This window comes from Calonectris borealis, chromosome 11 (genome assembly GCF_964195595.1).
Source record: "Calonectris borealis chromosome 11, bCalBor7.hap1.2, whole genome shotgun sequence".
Lineage (NCBI taxonomy): Eukaryota > Metazoa > Chordata > Aves > Procellariiformes > Procellariidae > Calonectris > Calonectris borealis.
Genome location: NC_134322.1, coordinates 3389351 through 3404543, shown reverse-complemented (window position 1 = coordinate 3404543; position 15193 = coordinate 3389351). Strand labels below are relative to the sequence as shown.

Sequence of the window (15193 nt, the reverse complement as noted above, 5' to 3'; positions counted from 1 at the left end):
AGTGAGAAGCTGCAGAGCTTTGATGGTTTTAAGAGCAAATTCCCAGAAGGATTTGCAAAGCAAGCACACATGGAATTGGAACAACTGCATCCAGCATAGGGAAACGTTACCATCCCTGCTGAAGGCTTCTTAGAGTGTCTGACAATACAAATAAAACCTGATAGAACTCAGCAATAGACCAACACAGCCTGGCCAGGATACTTGCTTCTTCTCACAAGGATCACTTTGATTAGACTCCATTTTAAAGGAATCAAATGCATTTACTCCTCTTCCCCAACCAGCATGAAGCTCTTCCCCCAAAACACACAGTGCAGATGGCACCAAAGGGTTGCTCATGCGGACATTCATGGGGCAGCACAAACACGCGCCAGGCCATTCCCCTGGGGACACAGGCTTGTCCACAATCACAGAAAAAGGCACCTCAAAGTAGTGTGAAGTAGCACAGCACCAGCACTGCTATGACCACCAACAGCAGAGCCAGGCTAAGAGAGGGCTGTTCTCCTCCCTTGGGTAAAAAGGGGGTCCCTCCGTTTTCAGCCTTGCACCTCCTCCCCTTGACATGACATGCTGTTAACACTGCTGGAGCAGAAGACACAACCCCCCCAAATGGTGTTTCCTTCACCTTCCTTGAGGGTGCAGTAGTCGATCTTGTACTTCGTTATCCTGCCGTTACTCAGCTCTGGAGGAGGAGGCAGCCATGTCACACGGATGTCACCAGGAGTCATACTTGACAGGGACAGCTGAGGGGCCGCACTAGGAACTGGGCAGAAGCAAGAATGGGAAGTCAGCAAAGACCAGGCCAAGACCTCAACACATCTCTGCCAGCTCTCTCAGTTGGCTGGAGGCCACCACCTGGTCTTGGTCCTGCAGAGCCGCTGGTGACATGCTGTCTGTCACGAGGGGAACCAATACCCCGCAGCTCTTCAACAGCTCAGATCATCGGCAGGGTGTCTGCGGAGGGGAGACAGTGGGCTGCTCAGCTTCAACAGGCTGATCAGAGCCTGCTGGCCACACCACTTCTTCTCTCCACACATATTTGCTTCTCTAGGGAAGCAAAATGTAAGTGACCCTGTGTCCACTGCAAACTGGGCAGGTTGGCACAGACCAGCTAATCAGCCTACGCTGTACTGTGGAGCAAGAAGGAGACGCTAAAGAAAATGGCTCGTAGATCCAGACTTCAGTCTGGGAATCGCCATTCCCTCGAGAACCACAGCTCTGTGCTGCAGACAGCTTTCGTGCTTTCAATTCAGCTTTCCAGGCTTCAGACACATACACGTGGGACCACGCAGTTCACTACGTCAGGAGTATTAAAAGCACATAATGCACCCTGCAGCATAGCAGGGGCTTGCATGAGGTCTGCCAAAACCATCGCTTCTTGCCTCTGTCCTGCAGTCTGTTGAAAGCTGTCCATGTCCTCCTCTGTTGGGCAGCTGTCCTTCTGGCACTCTGCCTTTACTGCTCGCAAAATGCTACGTGATAAATGGTAAAATCAACACAAACTACTAGCTCTTAAGGGATCCAATCTCCAGGCTGCTCCCACCCCTACAAATTGCAATAGATGTCTTTATTCTGAGTTAAAATCAAGACTGGCCCAGAGTCAAGTTTGGAGCAATATCACATTAGCGAGGTGAAAGCCCAGAGGAGCTGACTGCAGTTCCTGCAGGATTCTCACAGGCCCCAGTGTCAGTGAGATCATTTTCACGCTGTTCATCACCCAAGCTGACAATCAGACCAGGGTGCTTTGGTTTTGGTTGGTTTGTTGTTTGTTTTTTTTAAAAGGGCTTCTGGCAAGAAGCTGTAGGAGCAGCAGGTATACGTTTCTAGGAGCTGATACTATTCTCCATAGCGTATTCAATGCTCACCATGAGAAACATGCCAAGAACATTTTTTAGGCACCAGTACCCATCTAATTCAACGCACCGTCCTCCAGGGTCTGAACAATGATGGAAGAGGATGTCCGGCTGGCTCCGAGCTGAGAATACGCGACCACGTAGAAGACATAGTTGGTATTGGGTTCTAGGTCCTTGACTTGCAGCTCAGTGGTATCATTATTGACAGCAAACTGATATTCCACATTATCTGTTCCTAGAGCAAAGGAAACACCGATCAGCAGGTCAGTGAACTGCCAAGACACTCCTCGAAAAATCACTTAACTCATAAGGTCCATAGTGTAAATCTACCTTAAAAATCACTGTCTTCTCCAATTTCCCCAGCACCTGCACAAAACCCATCTCTTATGTGAACTCTTTGGACAGAAACATTCAATGCCTCAATGTTAACATCTCCATTTTGACTCAAGGTCCTTAATCCATGCTAAGGCAGCTGAAGTTACCAGCTTTATTTTCAGAGGAGCTCTGGCAACAGTTCAGCAAGAGTATTGGCTTGCTGGCTGTTTGAGAAGACAGACCCCAAGAGACCCAAGTGCCTCACTTCAGATTCTGGGTGTGAATAATTTAGTGATTACTCCTGTACACAATGTAGCTGCTTAATATCTTCATTAATAATCACACTCTCTGCATATAAAATCAATGTGTTGGAGGAAAAAGTAAAGAACAGAAATAAATTTCCAGAAGTGCCTGGTCCCACTAGAATCCAGACAACTTAGCTACGTGGATACGCCACCGCTGGTCAACAAGTTAGTATATGTCGGCTAATCCACAGGCACTGTCACAGGCTGATGCTGTCTCCAAGAGAAAACTCCTTTACCTGCAATGAAAAGGGCTAAACTAACTGAAATTGCCTCACACTTGTCACTAGCTGGGAAAGAAAGCCAACCTGTGCCTTGTGTCTTGTACCTGCAACACAGCTGTGTTGCACAGGCAGGTAACACCTACCCACAGCCCGCTGGTAATGTAATGAGAAGCCAATGATCTGCTCGCTGTTGTACTCTGGCCGCTCCCAGGACACGAGGACTGTGGTGCTGGAGAGGGACACGGCTGACACCTTCTTGGGAGCGCTGGGCAATCCCTCCCGCACGATCACCGAGAGCTTGGCAGTGGCACAAGCCATGCCCAAGCTGTTCTCAGCCACGCACTGATAGTAGCCAGCATCCTCCAACCCGATCTGATTGATCACGAGGCTCCCGCTGCTCTGCACCTTCACCCGCCCGTTGGAGAGGATGGCCTCGCCGTTCTTCAGCCAGTGAATGGTCGGGGTTGGTTCACCCTCTGCCTTGCAGACAAACCGGGCCGTGCTGGCTCGGGTGCGTGAGATGGTTTCAGGAGCCTGGGAGATGCTGGGTGTAGCTGGGAAGAGAGAGGACAAATTAATGCAGGAAGGAGGAGAAAAGATAGCAAAGCAAATCCCTTCTCCTCCCCACCCGGTGCTATGTTTTATTCAGTAGCAGCTTTGCTTACAAGATAGGATTTGCCAGGCAGACTCTAGAGGCTTAATTTAGACTCTGTCCAAAAGGAAAAATAAATTCTGTATCAATCATGTGCTGCGTTCCCTGATCCTAGGCTGTTCTCCCTGCTGGCTTCCACGATACTGAAAGTTAATTGCCGATACAGATTTCCACGGGGGGAAACCTGGAGAACAAGAATAAGGGATAGAATGCTTCAGTAAACAGAAGGAACTAAACCCCAAATTAAAGAGATGACACTCCCACCGAGAGCTATCCCAGCCCAGGGCCTCCTGGCTCTAACCTGGCTCCCACCTTACCCAGCACGGACCACAAACACAACTTCTTGGGGATGTCCTGGATGTCAGCCCAGGTAACGCACAGCTACCTGGCCAGCGTTTCCACCTGGAGCATTTATCCTGTTCTCTACTCACCAAGGACCCGGAGCTCAGCTGCAGCTGTAGCGAACTGCCTGGTCTGGGGTTTGTTAGCGCGGCAGACGTACACCCCTGAGTGATGGGGCTGGCTGGAAGGAATGAGGAGATTTGTCCGGCCCAGCACAATCACATCTGTGGAAACGGGCTTTCCATCTGCAGGAAGAAACATGCACAAATGTGGGAGGGAGCCCCAAGCAGCTCTTTAGGAGGGCTTGTAAACAACGCATCTACTAGAGCCAGGATTCACAGCTGGGGAGCAGAGAGACCCCCAAATCCCAAACCCCAGCCCAGAGAAGGATTCCTGCTGGGACACTCCTCACTGCTTGACTGAGCGTCAGCCAGCCCAAGCCAACGTTGGCCCAAGGTTTAGTTTAGCCTGTAATAACCAAAAAAGTTCTGGTTTGGATCAAAATAGTTTCTGATGCCTAGGGTGTGCCTGCAACGAGACCCCCCTAGGAATAGCACGTTCAAGGGAAAGCTACGCTAACACTTATTTTGGAAAAGCTGTTGGATCTGCCTGCTGACCCCCATGCACGAACACACACACCTCCTCCCCTCACTATTAATGCACATGTCAGCAAGAGCACTGAATCACTAACAACTCAGGGGTTCTTCCTCCTCTGGGTCCTGGACATGAACCCAAATTTACTGAGCTTCCCAATTCATTCTTTGCCCCCAGCTTGGCTCCTGACCTGTAAGGTAGCAGGAAGACACCAGGTTCTCCTTGGGGCTCTGATGCTTGGGTCAGAGACATGGGCCATGAGCTGCCCTCTGCCCACTCTCCTGGCTAGATGCTCAGCACTGCTGAGTAGGGAAGGAGGAAAGGGTGGCTTTCCAGAAGCTGAGCCATCCTTTTACAACTTCAAATAGCCCTAGGCTCCTCAGCATATCATGGACAAGGCAATAGGCTGGTGCTGGGCACTGCTTATTCTCAGCACTGCTCTGATGTGAGAAACATGGGGACCATGGCATTGGTACCTCTGAACGAGTGCAGGGGGGCAAAGCCAAGAGCTGGGGACAGAGTACGGGCAAGCACAGTCTGGCTGAGGAAAGGCTCGGATGGGAGGTCAGGAACCCACGGCCAGCTCTTGGCATCAGTTAGTGGGTTGGGAGAGCCAGCTGGCTTGTGCAGTACCTGTGCAACACCAGACCTTGTCCCTCTCCACCTGCAGAAGAAGGAATGTCCTTCAGACAGCAAAAATTCAGTACTCGCCTGCCTTCGCCCTCACAGATTCAGCTGAGCCTGTGTCTCGAGACAGAAGCAAGCTCTCCACCACCAGGAGCATCTGCACCTACTTAGCACCATCAGCAGGGAACGCAGCTGAGATCAGATCCTCTGCCCCCTCCATCCATTTTGGGGGTCTTCAGATGGCCTCACAGTTCAGTGGCTGCACACTCAGAGGAGAAAATCTGTGCACCCCATTTGTGCTGGAGTGGTTTGAAAATCTAACTCCAGATGGTAGCAATTAGCTGACACCACCAAGGCTGGCAAGAGCCAAACTGGCAACCTGGAGGTACAATCCTCGGTGTTACCTGCATGACTAATTGTCCAGTAAGCCAGCCTGCTCCTTAATGACGTCTTGGAAAGAAACATGCTTGTATAACACAGAACTGCCAGCACAGTTAATCCATCTTTTCTAATTTGAAGAGTCCACACCGGGAAGCAGAGAGGGATCACACAGAGACTTTAAAATAAAGCATGCAAGGAACTGTTTCGCCAACCTTTCCCCCCTTCCCCCTCCTCTTCCCCCTATCCAAAAAACTCTAATAATTAGCTCTGATAGTTAACTCTAATAATATCTACTCTGCTCTAGGCATGAGTAGCTCTCAGTAAAATAATGAATAAGTGATCTAGCATAGGAAAGCTGAGTATTTGTAATTGTGAAGTTCACAGGATAAACCAAAAACATTTCTGCCAGAACATTTAATACTTGCTGATTTGATTTCCAAAGTTGTGTCCTCTGAGATTTTTTTTTTGCCCCTTTTTTGTGGGGAAGAGGAAGTATTTGTACACACTAAAATCACTGCCTACGGACAAGTCTGGGCTGAAGACCAACCACAATAAATGGTTACAGGGGAGAGGAGTCTTAAATCGTGACCCGGATTTATGAAAATGACTGAGAGCCTTTTCTGGGGTAGACTCGACCCCTGAGCTGAGAATGTCTTCAGTCAGAGCCTCTGAAACACATCTGATGGATGTGACTCGGTGAAGTGACACTAGCATCCTACTCATGACTTAGTCTATCAGCCCTGGGTAACGTATGCCAGTCTGGCTCATTTGTACACCTCTGATGAGACCTAAGCATCTTCTCGATCCTTCCATTACCAATCTCACCACAGTAAGATTTTTGAATAAAAACCTCCCAGCAACACTACCAGCCACTCTAATGATTAATAGATCTTATCATGTTTTATAATCCTGCAAGATAATACAAGTTATTTCTTCAATGCAGTGGCAGATTCCACAGAATCCCCGCTAATCTCTGAGTCCCCGGAGGAGTGGCACAGACCTGACCCCATCTCATGACCTTCACTGCTCAAGCTCATACAATGAGGATGACTAATTTAGATCAAAAGGCATCCAGGCACTAGAACTTCATATATTTCACAGGTCAAACAACTATAAAGTGAACTGCGTGCTTTGTAACCTTCTAGATTTAATTAGTAATTGCAGTTTAGCAAGGACACCCTACACTGCGACACCACCTGTGTCGTTAGGTGCCGATGTAACAAGCGCCCTTCCTGTCCCACAGATTTTTCTACCTTTTAATAGATTTTTAAAATAAAGTGTCCACAGGTTCCTCTTGACAACAAAAGCTTAATTCTATCCCTCGCGCTCACCCTGTCGTATCCAGGAGACAAAGGGGGTGGGATCAGCAGCCGCCATGCACTCCATCACCACGCTCTCCCCGGCCACCACCGTGGTGTTCTCTGGAGCGGCGATGATGGTGACATCTCCTCCTGCTGGTTGGGAACCTAATGTCAAAAATAAAAGGAAAAGTCTGTCCTTCCAAATTGCAAAGTCCCTAAAAAAGCACAGAATGCAGAGCCCAGATGCCCCAGCTGTGCTTTCTCAAGTAGTCTCATGTGTGGTAACGGCTCACGCCTAGTTGGAGGAGAAAAGCAGATCTTGCTTTTACTACAATATTTTTGCAAAAGAAATGAACAAAGGGGTGCCTTGCAGATCTACTCTAATCATGCTGGCCCTAGTAAAAATTAATATCAGGATTTTCACATGGAAAATAAGTAGAGTTTCAACCCAGCACCTTCATCGACTGTTGCTAAATGAATGTTTGTTAATTAGATGAAACAAGACACCGCTATCCTCAAACAGAGAAACAGCAACACAACACACCCTTTGCCAGAGCATTGTAATAGCTCAGAAAGAATCTAGTAACTTGGTTAAAGAAATTCTAACATCCAGATGCTGTACTGTAAACTGCCACAAAGAGAGGTCAAGCCTCTGTGTCCAGGCCTTCACCTGGTGGCACAAAGACTAAATCAGTCATTACACACCTGGAGGAGAGAGACCTATTTAGCTTATACATGCACAGACGAACAGCCAACACGTAAATCAAGCAACGTTTACAGGAAGATCTACAGGCTGCATTGCACAATGTCTTGAGAACGGGACGGGGATTTTTTGCTTGAAATGAACCTTTTGCCTGCGTCTGCCCACTGCTGAGCAGAGGTTAAGGGAAGGTTAAGGAAATGCCTTTGCAGCAGCCAAATTTCTGTTGTCAGATGAAAACAACCAGAGCGCTCTTGAGCAGACCAGACTGTTCATGACCCTCAACCGTAGCAACCTTGTTCTTCCAGCTCTCCCAAACATGTTTAACACTGAGGGAGACTTTTGTTGTTGTCCTCATGAAGGGAGAAATAACTGCAGAGGAGTCATGTAGTACAAGTAATTCTTAGGCCTGCTCCAGGTGCTCCCGTGATCTAGCAGAGAAAGTTGTTGGCCAGCAAGTCTCAAATAAAAGCAGGACCTTTTTGCACAGTACAAACTCACTGTCTCAAGATGCTGCAGAGTTCAAAAACCAAGAGGTTCAGATAAGCTCATGAACGACACATTTACCGGCACTGTTAAATACGAAGGTCTCACTGCAGTCCCCAGCCCAAGATGTTCCCATATCCCTGACTCTCAGATGCTGAGGGAGATATGTCCAAGGAAAGCACCATGTCCTCCCTGCTCAGTTTTTTTACATGCTTTCCTCTAGCATCTGCTGTGATCACTTTTGGAGATGGCACCGCAATGGCGGGACCTCTGGCCTGACCCACACTGGCCATTCATGTGGCATCCAAGCAATCCTCATTCGTACTTGACTTTCTTGTGAATATAAACCAGAGAAGCTTTGGCCTCAGCACGTCGGTCTGCCTGCATGGCAGGAGGCTACACATCGCTGCACCGAACGCGCCGCGCTCAGCCCGTCTCCAGGCTTGTTGCCATCTACGCTACCACAGAAGACTTGCCAAAAAGAGTTGGTTCAACACTGAAATTTTCTTGCAGTCCATACATGCGTGAAAGTGATTTCCATCTGTAGTATTACGTGAGCACAGTTGAAAAGGAGCTAATAAAATCCCCAAGGCACTGAAGGAAAACAGGAGAGAGCAGGAGCCAGTGCTTGTCCAGCAGATGGAAGCAGAGACCGAGGAGTGCCCATGGACCCCTACCCGGGGCAATGGCTGGACCACACTAAACTTCAACCCCAGCCCTGGGCAAACACCAGCAATAAGAGCTGCCATGGGGCACGAAGGAAAAGCCAAGCCAGCTATCCTGCCGGTGGAACAAGGAAGCTACACAGAGGGCCTGGTGTGCTCAGGCACATACAGTCTCCTTCTGTGCTTACAGCACGGTGTGGGCTGGCCAGGGCTTTGCTACCTTCACGTACATTAGATGTTCACATCGTTCATGCCCACAGACACTTTCAGCCTCACAGCCATCACGTCCAGCCGCAGCAGGACAACTTGGGGGACAGAACAGGGACAAGAAACCACATCAGACTACGGATTCAGAGGCCTCATTGACAAACAGATCAAAGTCCTGGGAGCGCCAAGGCTGGGCTTGAGAACTACTGAGACAGCAAATGGGCTCAATGCAAAAACAGGCACGAGAGCTTCCACAACAGATACGTAAGCTGAAGGATCAGAGAAACACAAGGCTCTTTGGAACAGCAGCTTTCTTTTACTCCAGCTCCAGTTCAACAAAGCACTAAAATCCATGAGTAATCATTAGTCCTGCAAAACAACTGAGTGTAGGGACTCCAGCGAGACCTGGCTGGACGGGTGAGGCTGCTCAGCACATTGCTAATGCGAGGCCTCTACCCCTTCTCTACCCCATGCGGCAGAGAGGGATGAGGCAACATCAGAGAAAGAACAAGGAGAAGGAGCTTTCCAGCCAGGATTTGGAAAGAAACACATGAGAAAGCACCAGAAGCAAAGGAAAAGGCTGCTTTTATAGCAGCCATTGCAGGGAAGGCCACAGTGCTAGGAAGACACTGGAGAACCAACAAGCTGTGATGAGGTCGGTTTTAAGAAGTGAGTTGAGGAAAGAGGTGCAAAGGAGCCAGGCGAGGAGTTGCTCTCTGCTGAGGGGCTGGCAGCATGGCTGGATGTGGTCACACATCTCCACAGACCACAGGCCCGGCTCACCCTGCGCGGGGCTCAGCGAGCCTCATCTGCCCACCTTGGAGACCCATTACCCACTGTGGGGCCATGGCAGCTTTTGATGAAAATGAACAGGACAGGAGATTACATCCCAGGTCCTGGGAGCAGCAGTATACACGGACAGACTTCCAGCCTACCACGGGAGAGAGCTTCTTTACCCGACACCACCTGCTGGTACCAGGGGTACCTGCTGGGCAGGACATGGCTGAAACGAATCTGTGTGCATAAAGCTGTCCTCTTCTGCAGCGCTGGGGAAAAAAAAATAAATCTAGAGTAAAAAAATAACACCAGCCAGATGGCAATATATTCTCTGCCAGATTTCCAAGCAGCTTTCTCCGCCAAGCTTAGGGCAGAGGAAGAGAGAAAGCTCCTCAAATGTGACTTAAACACTTGTCTGTTGCGTTCAGGTGCATGGCCCCAGGTGCTGGCTGGCAAAGGCACCTTACACGTTATAGAAACTTCATGTGAAGGCACTTGTCCCCTATCACTCGGTCCCTCAACAGCTGTCTTGTAGCGCTGTCAGTCTCTAGGAGAGGGATTTTATGAGCTGTACAAACCCTCACTCTGAAACAGCCCCAGGAGCCACCAGCCCAGCTCTGCAGTCTCCTGGTTTAGCAGAGCCACCGCGAAGCGCTGCTGTAAAGGCACAGCCTATAGCTTCACCTTTCCCTGGGGCCTTGCATTTCTCTTGGCTGGGGAAGGGCCAACAAAACGCTTCACCACCCTCACCCTGAACAGTCCTGCAGCAGCACCACGTGCCGCCCTTCCCTGGTGCTGCCCGTCCCACACCCTGGGTGCTCGGGAAGGGAAAGAGCAAGGAGCTCGCTGGTGGTCAGGTAACCAGCCAGCAGAAACCAGGCCTGCCGACCCAGAAGGGCTGACAACGAGCTACTTATTAGCTCCATAGTTACTCTGCAGAAGGTATAAGGAGAGATGATGTTGGGGCTTCCTGGCAGTCAAATCCAAGGGCACAACTCAAGGTCTCTCTGACAATCAAGAGCGGCAACAGCCACAGGGACCTGTAGCTCAAACATCCACTTCTGCTTCCTTCTCCCTCGGCCGAAACTCTGGTTTCAGCTTTGAAAAACTATTGGGAAAACATATTAGCCCAGACCCCACATCTGTTTGTCGCTGATTATTATTGAAATTATATTACAAAACCAAACAGTTCTGCTTGCTTTCCCAGTGCGCTCCTGGGTGTGTGCATGGATGAACGCCCCATACGCCTCTTGCGCACACAAACGCATTTCTCTGCAGCTTTGTATTTCACTGTGGGTCTGTCAGAGCAAGTCTACAAGTCAAGCTCCTCTTTAAACTGAGACCCCTTTAGAGCACGTTTCTCACCTGCTATCTCAATAGGTTGGTTGGACAGGATGGATCGCAGGTTAACTTGCTACGAAACCGCTAAGGTTTCGTTTGGTTTGAAAAGTTCCCAAGAACTGTACTAAGCTTACCAGGAAAACCTCCACACAGGGGATTCCAACAAACACCAAAGAGTAAAACCAACGTGAGTTTTTTTGACTCCACTGCCATTAAGATTATTTCAGGTCAAGAGGGAATATTGTTAGAACGAAAGGAAAGAAGAGCCACCGTTTCCAAGACATCTTTCACTGCCTGAACAAAACAGGTCACTGAACGCACCTGCGCCATGCTGTCCGTTCTGTGGCACTAAAAGCTTTCACAGTGCTCCTATTTAAAGCTTCATCTTTGAGATTTCTGCGCCCCCCCCCCCCCAGCTTTGTCCTGTCTCTCCAAGTAGCAAAGCTGCTCTAGGCAAAAGCTTTGCACAGCCCAAGGCACAACCCGTGGAGTCATATCAAAACTCGCTGTCACTGATGGCCTTTGTGGATTTTTTGCCCTTCTGAATCAGACGGATCAATTTTACCCTCTTTTACTGAAAAAACGCCTGTAGGGTGCCAAACACGGCTCTGGGATGACTCGGAGTAGTGCACTAGGACTGAGAGAAATCCTCTGGGCACTGAAAAGAGTTAAGAGATGAAGGCTCTTTTCCTGCACGGTTCGTCAACCTGTGCACATGCTTGTGTTCGCACAGGGAGACGGCAAGGGTTCCATCACAGAGCGAGAGACAAGACTTCCTGATAATCTGCAGAAATATTTCAAAATATTCTGCCAGGTTTTCTTGTTTATGAACGACTCACTACAGCAGACTTCTCAGTTTATGAGCTTTTCCACTTTCCTATCATGAGACTGGCAAGTCAGGCCAAATTCGGGTGCTCCACTTTTTTGTAACATTGCTCTCCCGGGCATCTCTCAGCACCTGGAGCTGGGCTCCAGGGCCAGGTGATGGGCAGGCACAGAGGAAATACAACAAATTGCTTATGATCAAGTGTAGTATAAAACCAAAAGGAGCTGGGGAGGGGAGCACATGGAACCTTGCGACAGCAAGCAGCATGCCAGACAGATCTCAGCACAAATGCTGCCTAACCTCTGAAAATCCAGTCTGGGTCGTTTCACAGTGAAGGAGAATGGTAGGCAGGGATGTGAAGGGAGGCACCATGGGGAGCTGCTTGGGAAAAAGCTCAAAAAGTTTTTTTGAAGTTCTAGCTAGAGTTATAACATACACGAGTGATTTCAAACTCCAGAAGTTTACAACTTGGGTCTGCCTCTAATGCATCCATAATTCATCACCTATCCTCTCCTGCCTCCCTGCTCTTGTTAGTGCAGAGTATCAGCAAAGAATTCGGGCAGTGCAACAGGAGGAAAATGTTTTTTGTTCAGCCAATTTGTGACGGTCATTTGCAGTGACAAGAGGATGACTTCTTGGACAGGAACTAACACCTCTCTCCTGACTCTATAAACACCCTGCCTCGGCGAAAGTGCTGGAAGGTTAAACATGACTTGCATGGTGACACATTCAGCTCTCAGCTGTCGGCAATTCAAGATTTGGAGATATCCAACAATCACGCAACAATCTTCTGTTCTGCGAACTTTCTCACCCTCTCTGGAGGAGGAGCATGAAACCTTATTCATCCCTGCGAGCCTCCCCCGGGAATAGATTCTAGCACTGAGCAGCTGTTCATTAGAGAAAGTCAATGCTGTCACTGCTGTTATTCTGCAGACAATAAAGGAGCAAATTACCCATTGCAAAGCACACACCTTCAAAAATGCAGGTGCTGTGTTTGCAGAGCATGTCCTACTCCCACTCCCTAGCGCTCTGCCTTTTCTCAGACAACTCACAGACCTCCTGGATGTTCAGGGAGAAAGCTGACAGCAACCATGGAGGAGAAAAAACATCCTCCACACCTGCCTTCCTCCTCCCTTTACACTTTCCTGGAAATTTATCTACAATTTATTTCTACTTCTGGGCTCGACCCAGGACAGGAGATAACCAGCATGTAAAATCTCTAGGCAGGGCACTTGCCTAACTGTATCCTAACACTTTGGCACACCTGCTTTGGGGGCAATATAAACAATGTCAGATCTCAAACCTGAGCAAGCTTAGCAAGAAGCATTTCTTCTTTTGTAACTGTTCTCATCTGAACACAGCAATGCACAGCTTTGCAAACAGGAAAGCAAAACAGCCAAGAGAGGACCAGCACCAGTAATTTTTCAGAAATGGCTAGTGATGTTGAGTGCTGCCCTTCCAACACCCTACAATCCAGGCCTCCCCAAAGTGTCCCCAGTCAAACACCGCCTCCTCTTCTCCCCAAACGCAGCTCTCGCAACCATGCATCCTTTCTGAAAATTACAATTTGCTTTTTTGGGTTTTTCTTCCACCTTTGCTATACCAGTCCCTGTGGCAGTTTGGATCCAAGTTCTGTTTTCCTCCGCCACTGAAGCTGGTGAGGGATGACTTTTGGTTACACGATTATGGATTCGGTTCACTAAACATTTGGTACTGTTTTGATGGTTCTCAGCATTGGAAACTCCTCCTCTGCAGAGGATCAGGCTTTGATTCACAAGACTTGCAGGAGCTTTTAGACGTGTACCTCAACAGAAGCTCCAGCACTGACCATGCTTAGGTACTGGGACTGCAAAAGTTGTCCCAGTGCAATCTGGCAGCACCAGTGCCCATAGCCTCCGTCATTAGAAATGCCCCTTTCTTTCCCTGTTCAGGCAGCTGCAGTGTGCCGGGGTCAGCGCACGAGTCATCTTGGAAGGGAGGCTGAAAAGCAACCCGGCTTTTATTGCACTAGTGACACTGTATTGGCATAACGGGTTTTTTCTGCCCAATAATATAAATGAGGTCAGTACATCAGTTTTGTATTGTCTTTTTACCTCACATCCTCGAAACATTTTGTAAGCGGTTATGCATTTGTCAATGCAAAGATTTAACTGAAAAGCTGAACAGGGAAGAATATATCTCCAAGTTTTGGAACGGGGAGAGAGTCTCTCTTCCTACTTATAAGTTAGTGCTCCAGCAGAGCAGCTACACATCAGTTGTTATCTTTAAAGCAGCATACAAACACGCACAAATGATTAAAACACAGAAGTTCAATCACTTTTTTAGCGCTATTAAGAGACTTCCACATGTTGTATCTCAAACTACTATCACAAAATCCCCAAAAAAGAAATCAGCAAACAGATCCCAAAATACATGGTGCAACCTACACTTCTAATAGCAGGCACAAACCCTGCTCCTTTAATGTCTGCATATACGTACATGCAAAATGGAGAAGTTAATAGAGGAAATACACTTCTATGATTTTTTTTTTTAAAAAAAAAAAAAAAAGAGATTAATGAGTTTGGATGAGGAGTGTTCATTTACTACCTGGACACGCTCCGCAGACCAGCACCTGCCACAGCTCCTGGGGTCTCTCCACGGAGCGTGTTACAGGCCTCCGAGGAGGAGCTGCTCTAGGACCTGCTTCTCACTTGGCTTGAGAAAACGCCTGTTAAACGTTTTCCCCAGCTCTGTGTCCTGCCTGTGGAAGCCTGGGGAGCGCACAGATCCCAGTCCAGCCAGGCAATCCTCTTTCATTCCCCTCGACTTCTTTACACAGCTGACAGATTTCAGCTCAGAAATTAAATCCTTTAATGTACTAGCTCAGCTACAGGTTGACACCCTGAACTATACGTAACCAGAAGCCCAGAAAGAGGCTGAGCAGTGGCAGGTTTCCAGGCTTGGATTTTTAGGGGGCTCTTCCCCCACTCGAAACCCTTGAACCTTCAGGGCATGGAGTTTTACACGTCCAGGGAATGTTTAGTTCTGCTGCAAAGCAGTCAGAGTGTGCTCTGCCCACCACTCCACCTCCTGAAAAGCTGTCAACATTGGCTCTCTGTTTGCGTACATGCGTTTGGAACTGCTCTTCATCACGCCAAAAGGGATGGGAGCCAGCCAGACTGCACAACAAATTCCTGCTCGCTTCCCCGGCGAGCGCTTGGAAGCGCCTACATTTGCACCGCTCCGAGCGGGAGCTAGGCAAAATAAACAGGAGGTGCCGCGCCGACAGCCATGGCCATGCGGCCCTGTAGCCCCACAGAGCTGCTGCTTCTTATGAGAATTAGGGCTCTTTTGGTCTTCTGCTGCAGGCCCAAGTTAGCCAAAGGGTTGGAGACCTCAGGCCATGCATCTGAATCCTCAGAAGCCTGCAGATACGTCACAGGGAGTTTCTGGGAGGCGGAAGAAGCAGACCACAAGCTGGAATGGGGCAGAGACAATAGGAAACCCAAGCTTAGGGCACAGTGGACACTGAGACCTATCGGAAGGACCGTGTTGGAGCACCATTGATAATGTCACCATTGTGTAATTAACAAGCCTTTAGCCATTCTTGGCACATTTTCACTG

The 15193-nt window shown here is 48.7% G+C and overlaps 1 protein-coding gene across 1 annotated transcript in view; it reads right to left on the bottom strand.

The window, feature by feature from the left end:
* IGDCC4 (immunoglobulin superfamily DCC subclass member 4) overlaps nt 1-15193 on the bottom strand; it is a 103154-nt gene that overhangs the window by 26597 nt on the left and 61364 nt on the right. Inside the window, exons 5-9 of the mRNA XM_075159783.1 lie at nt 6619-6753; nt 3775-3930; nt 2835-3245; nt 1921-2085; nt 623-760 (exon numbers count right to left, since the gene is read on the bottom strand). Coding sequence (XP_075015884.1) covers nt 623-760; nt 1921-2085; nt 2835-3245; nt 3775-3930; nt 6619-6753 — 1005 coding nt within the window. The remainder of the gene's footprint in view (nt 1-622; nt 761-1920; nt 2086-2834; nt 3246-3774; nt 3931-6618; nt 6754-15193) is intronic.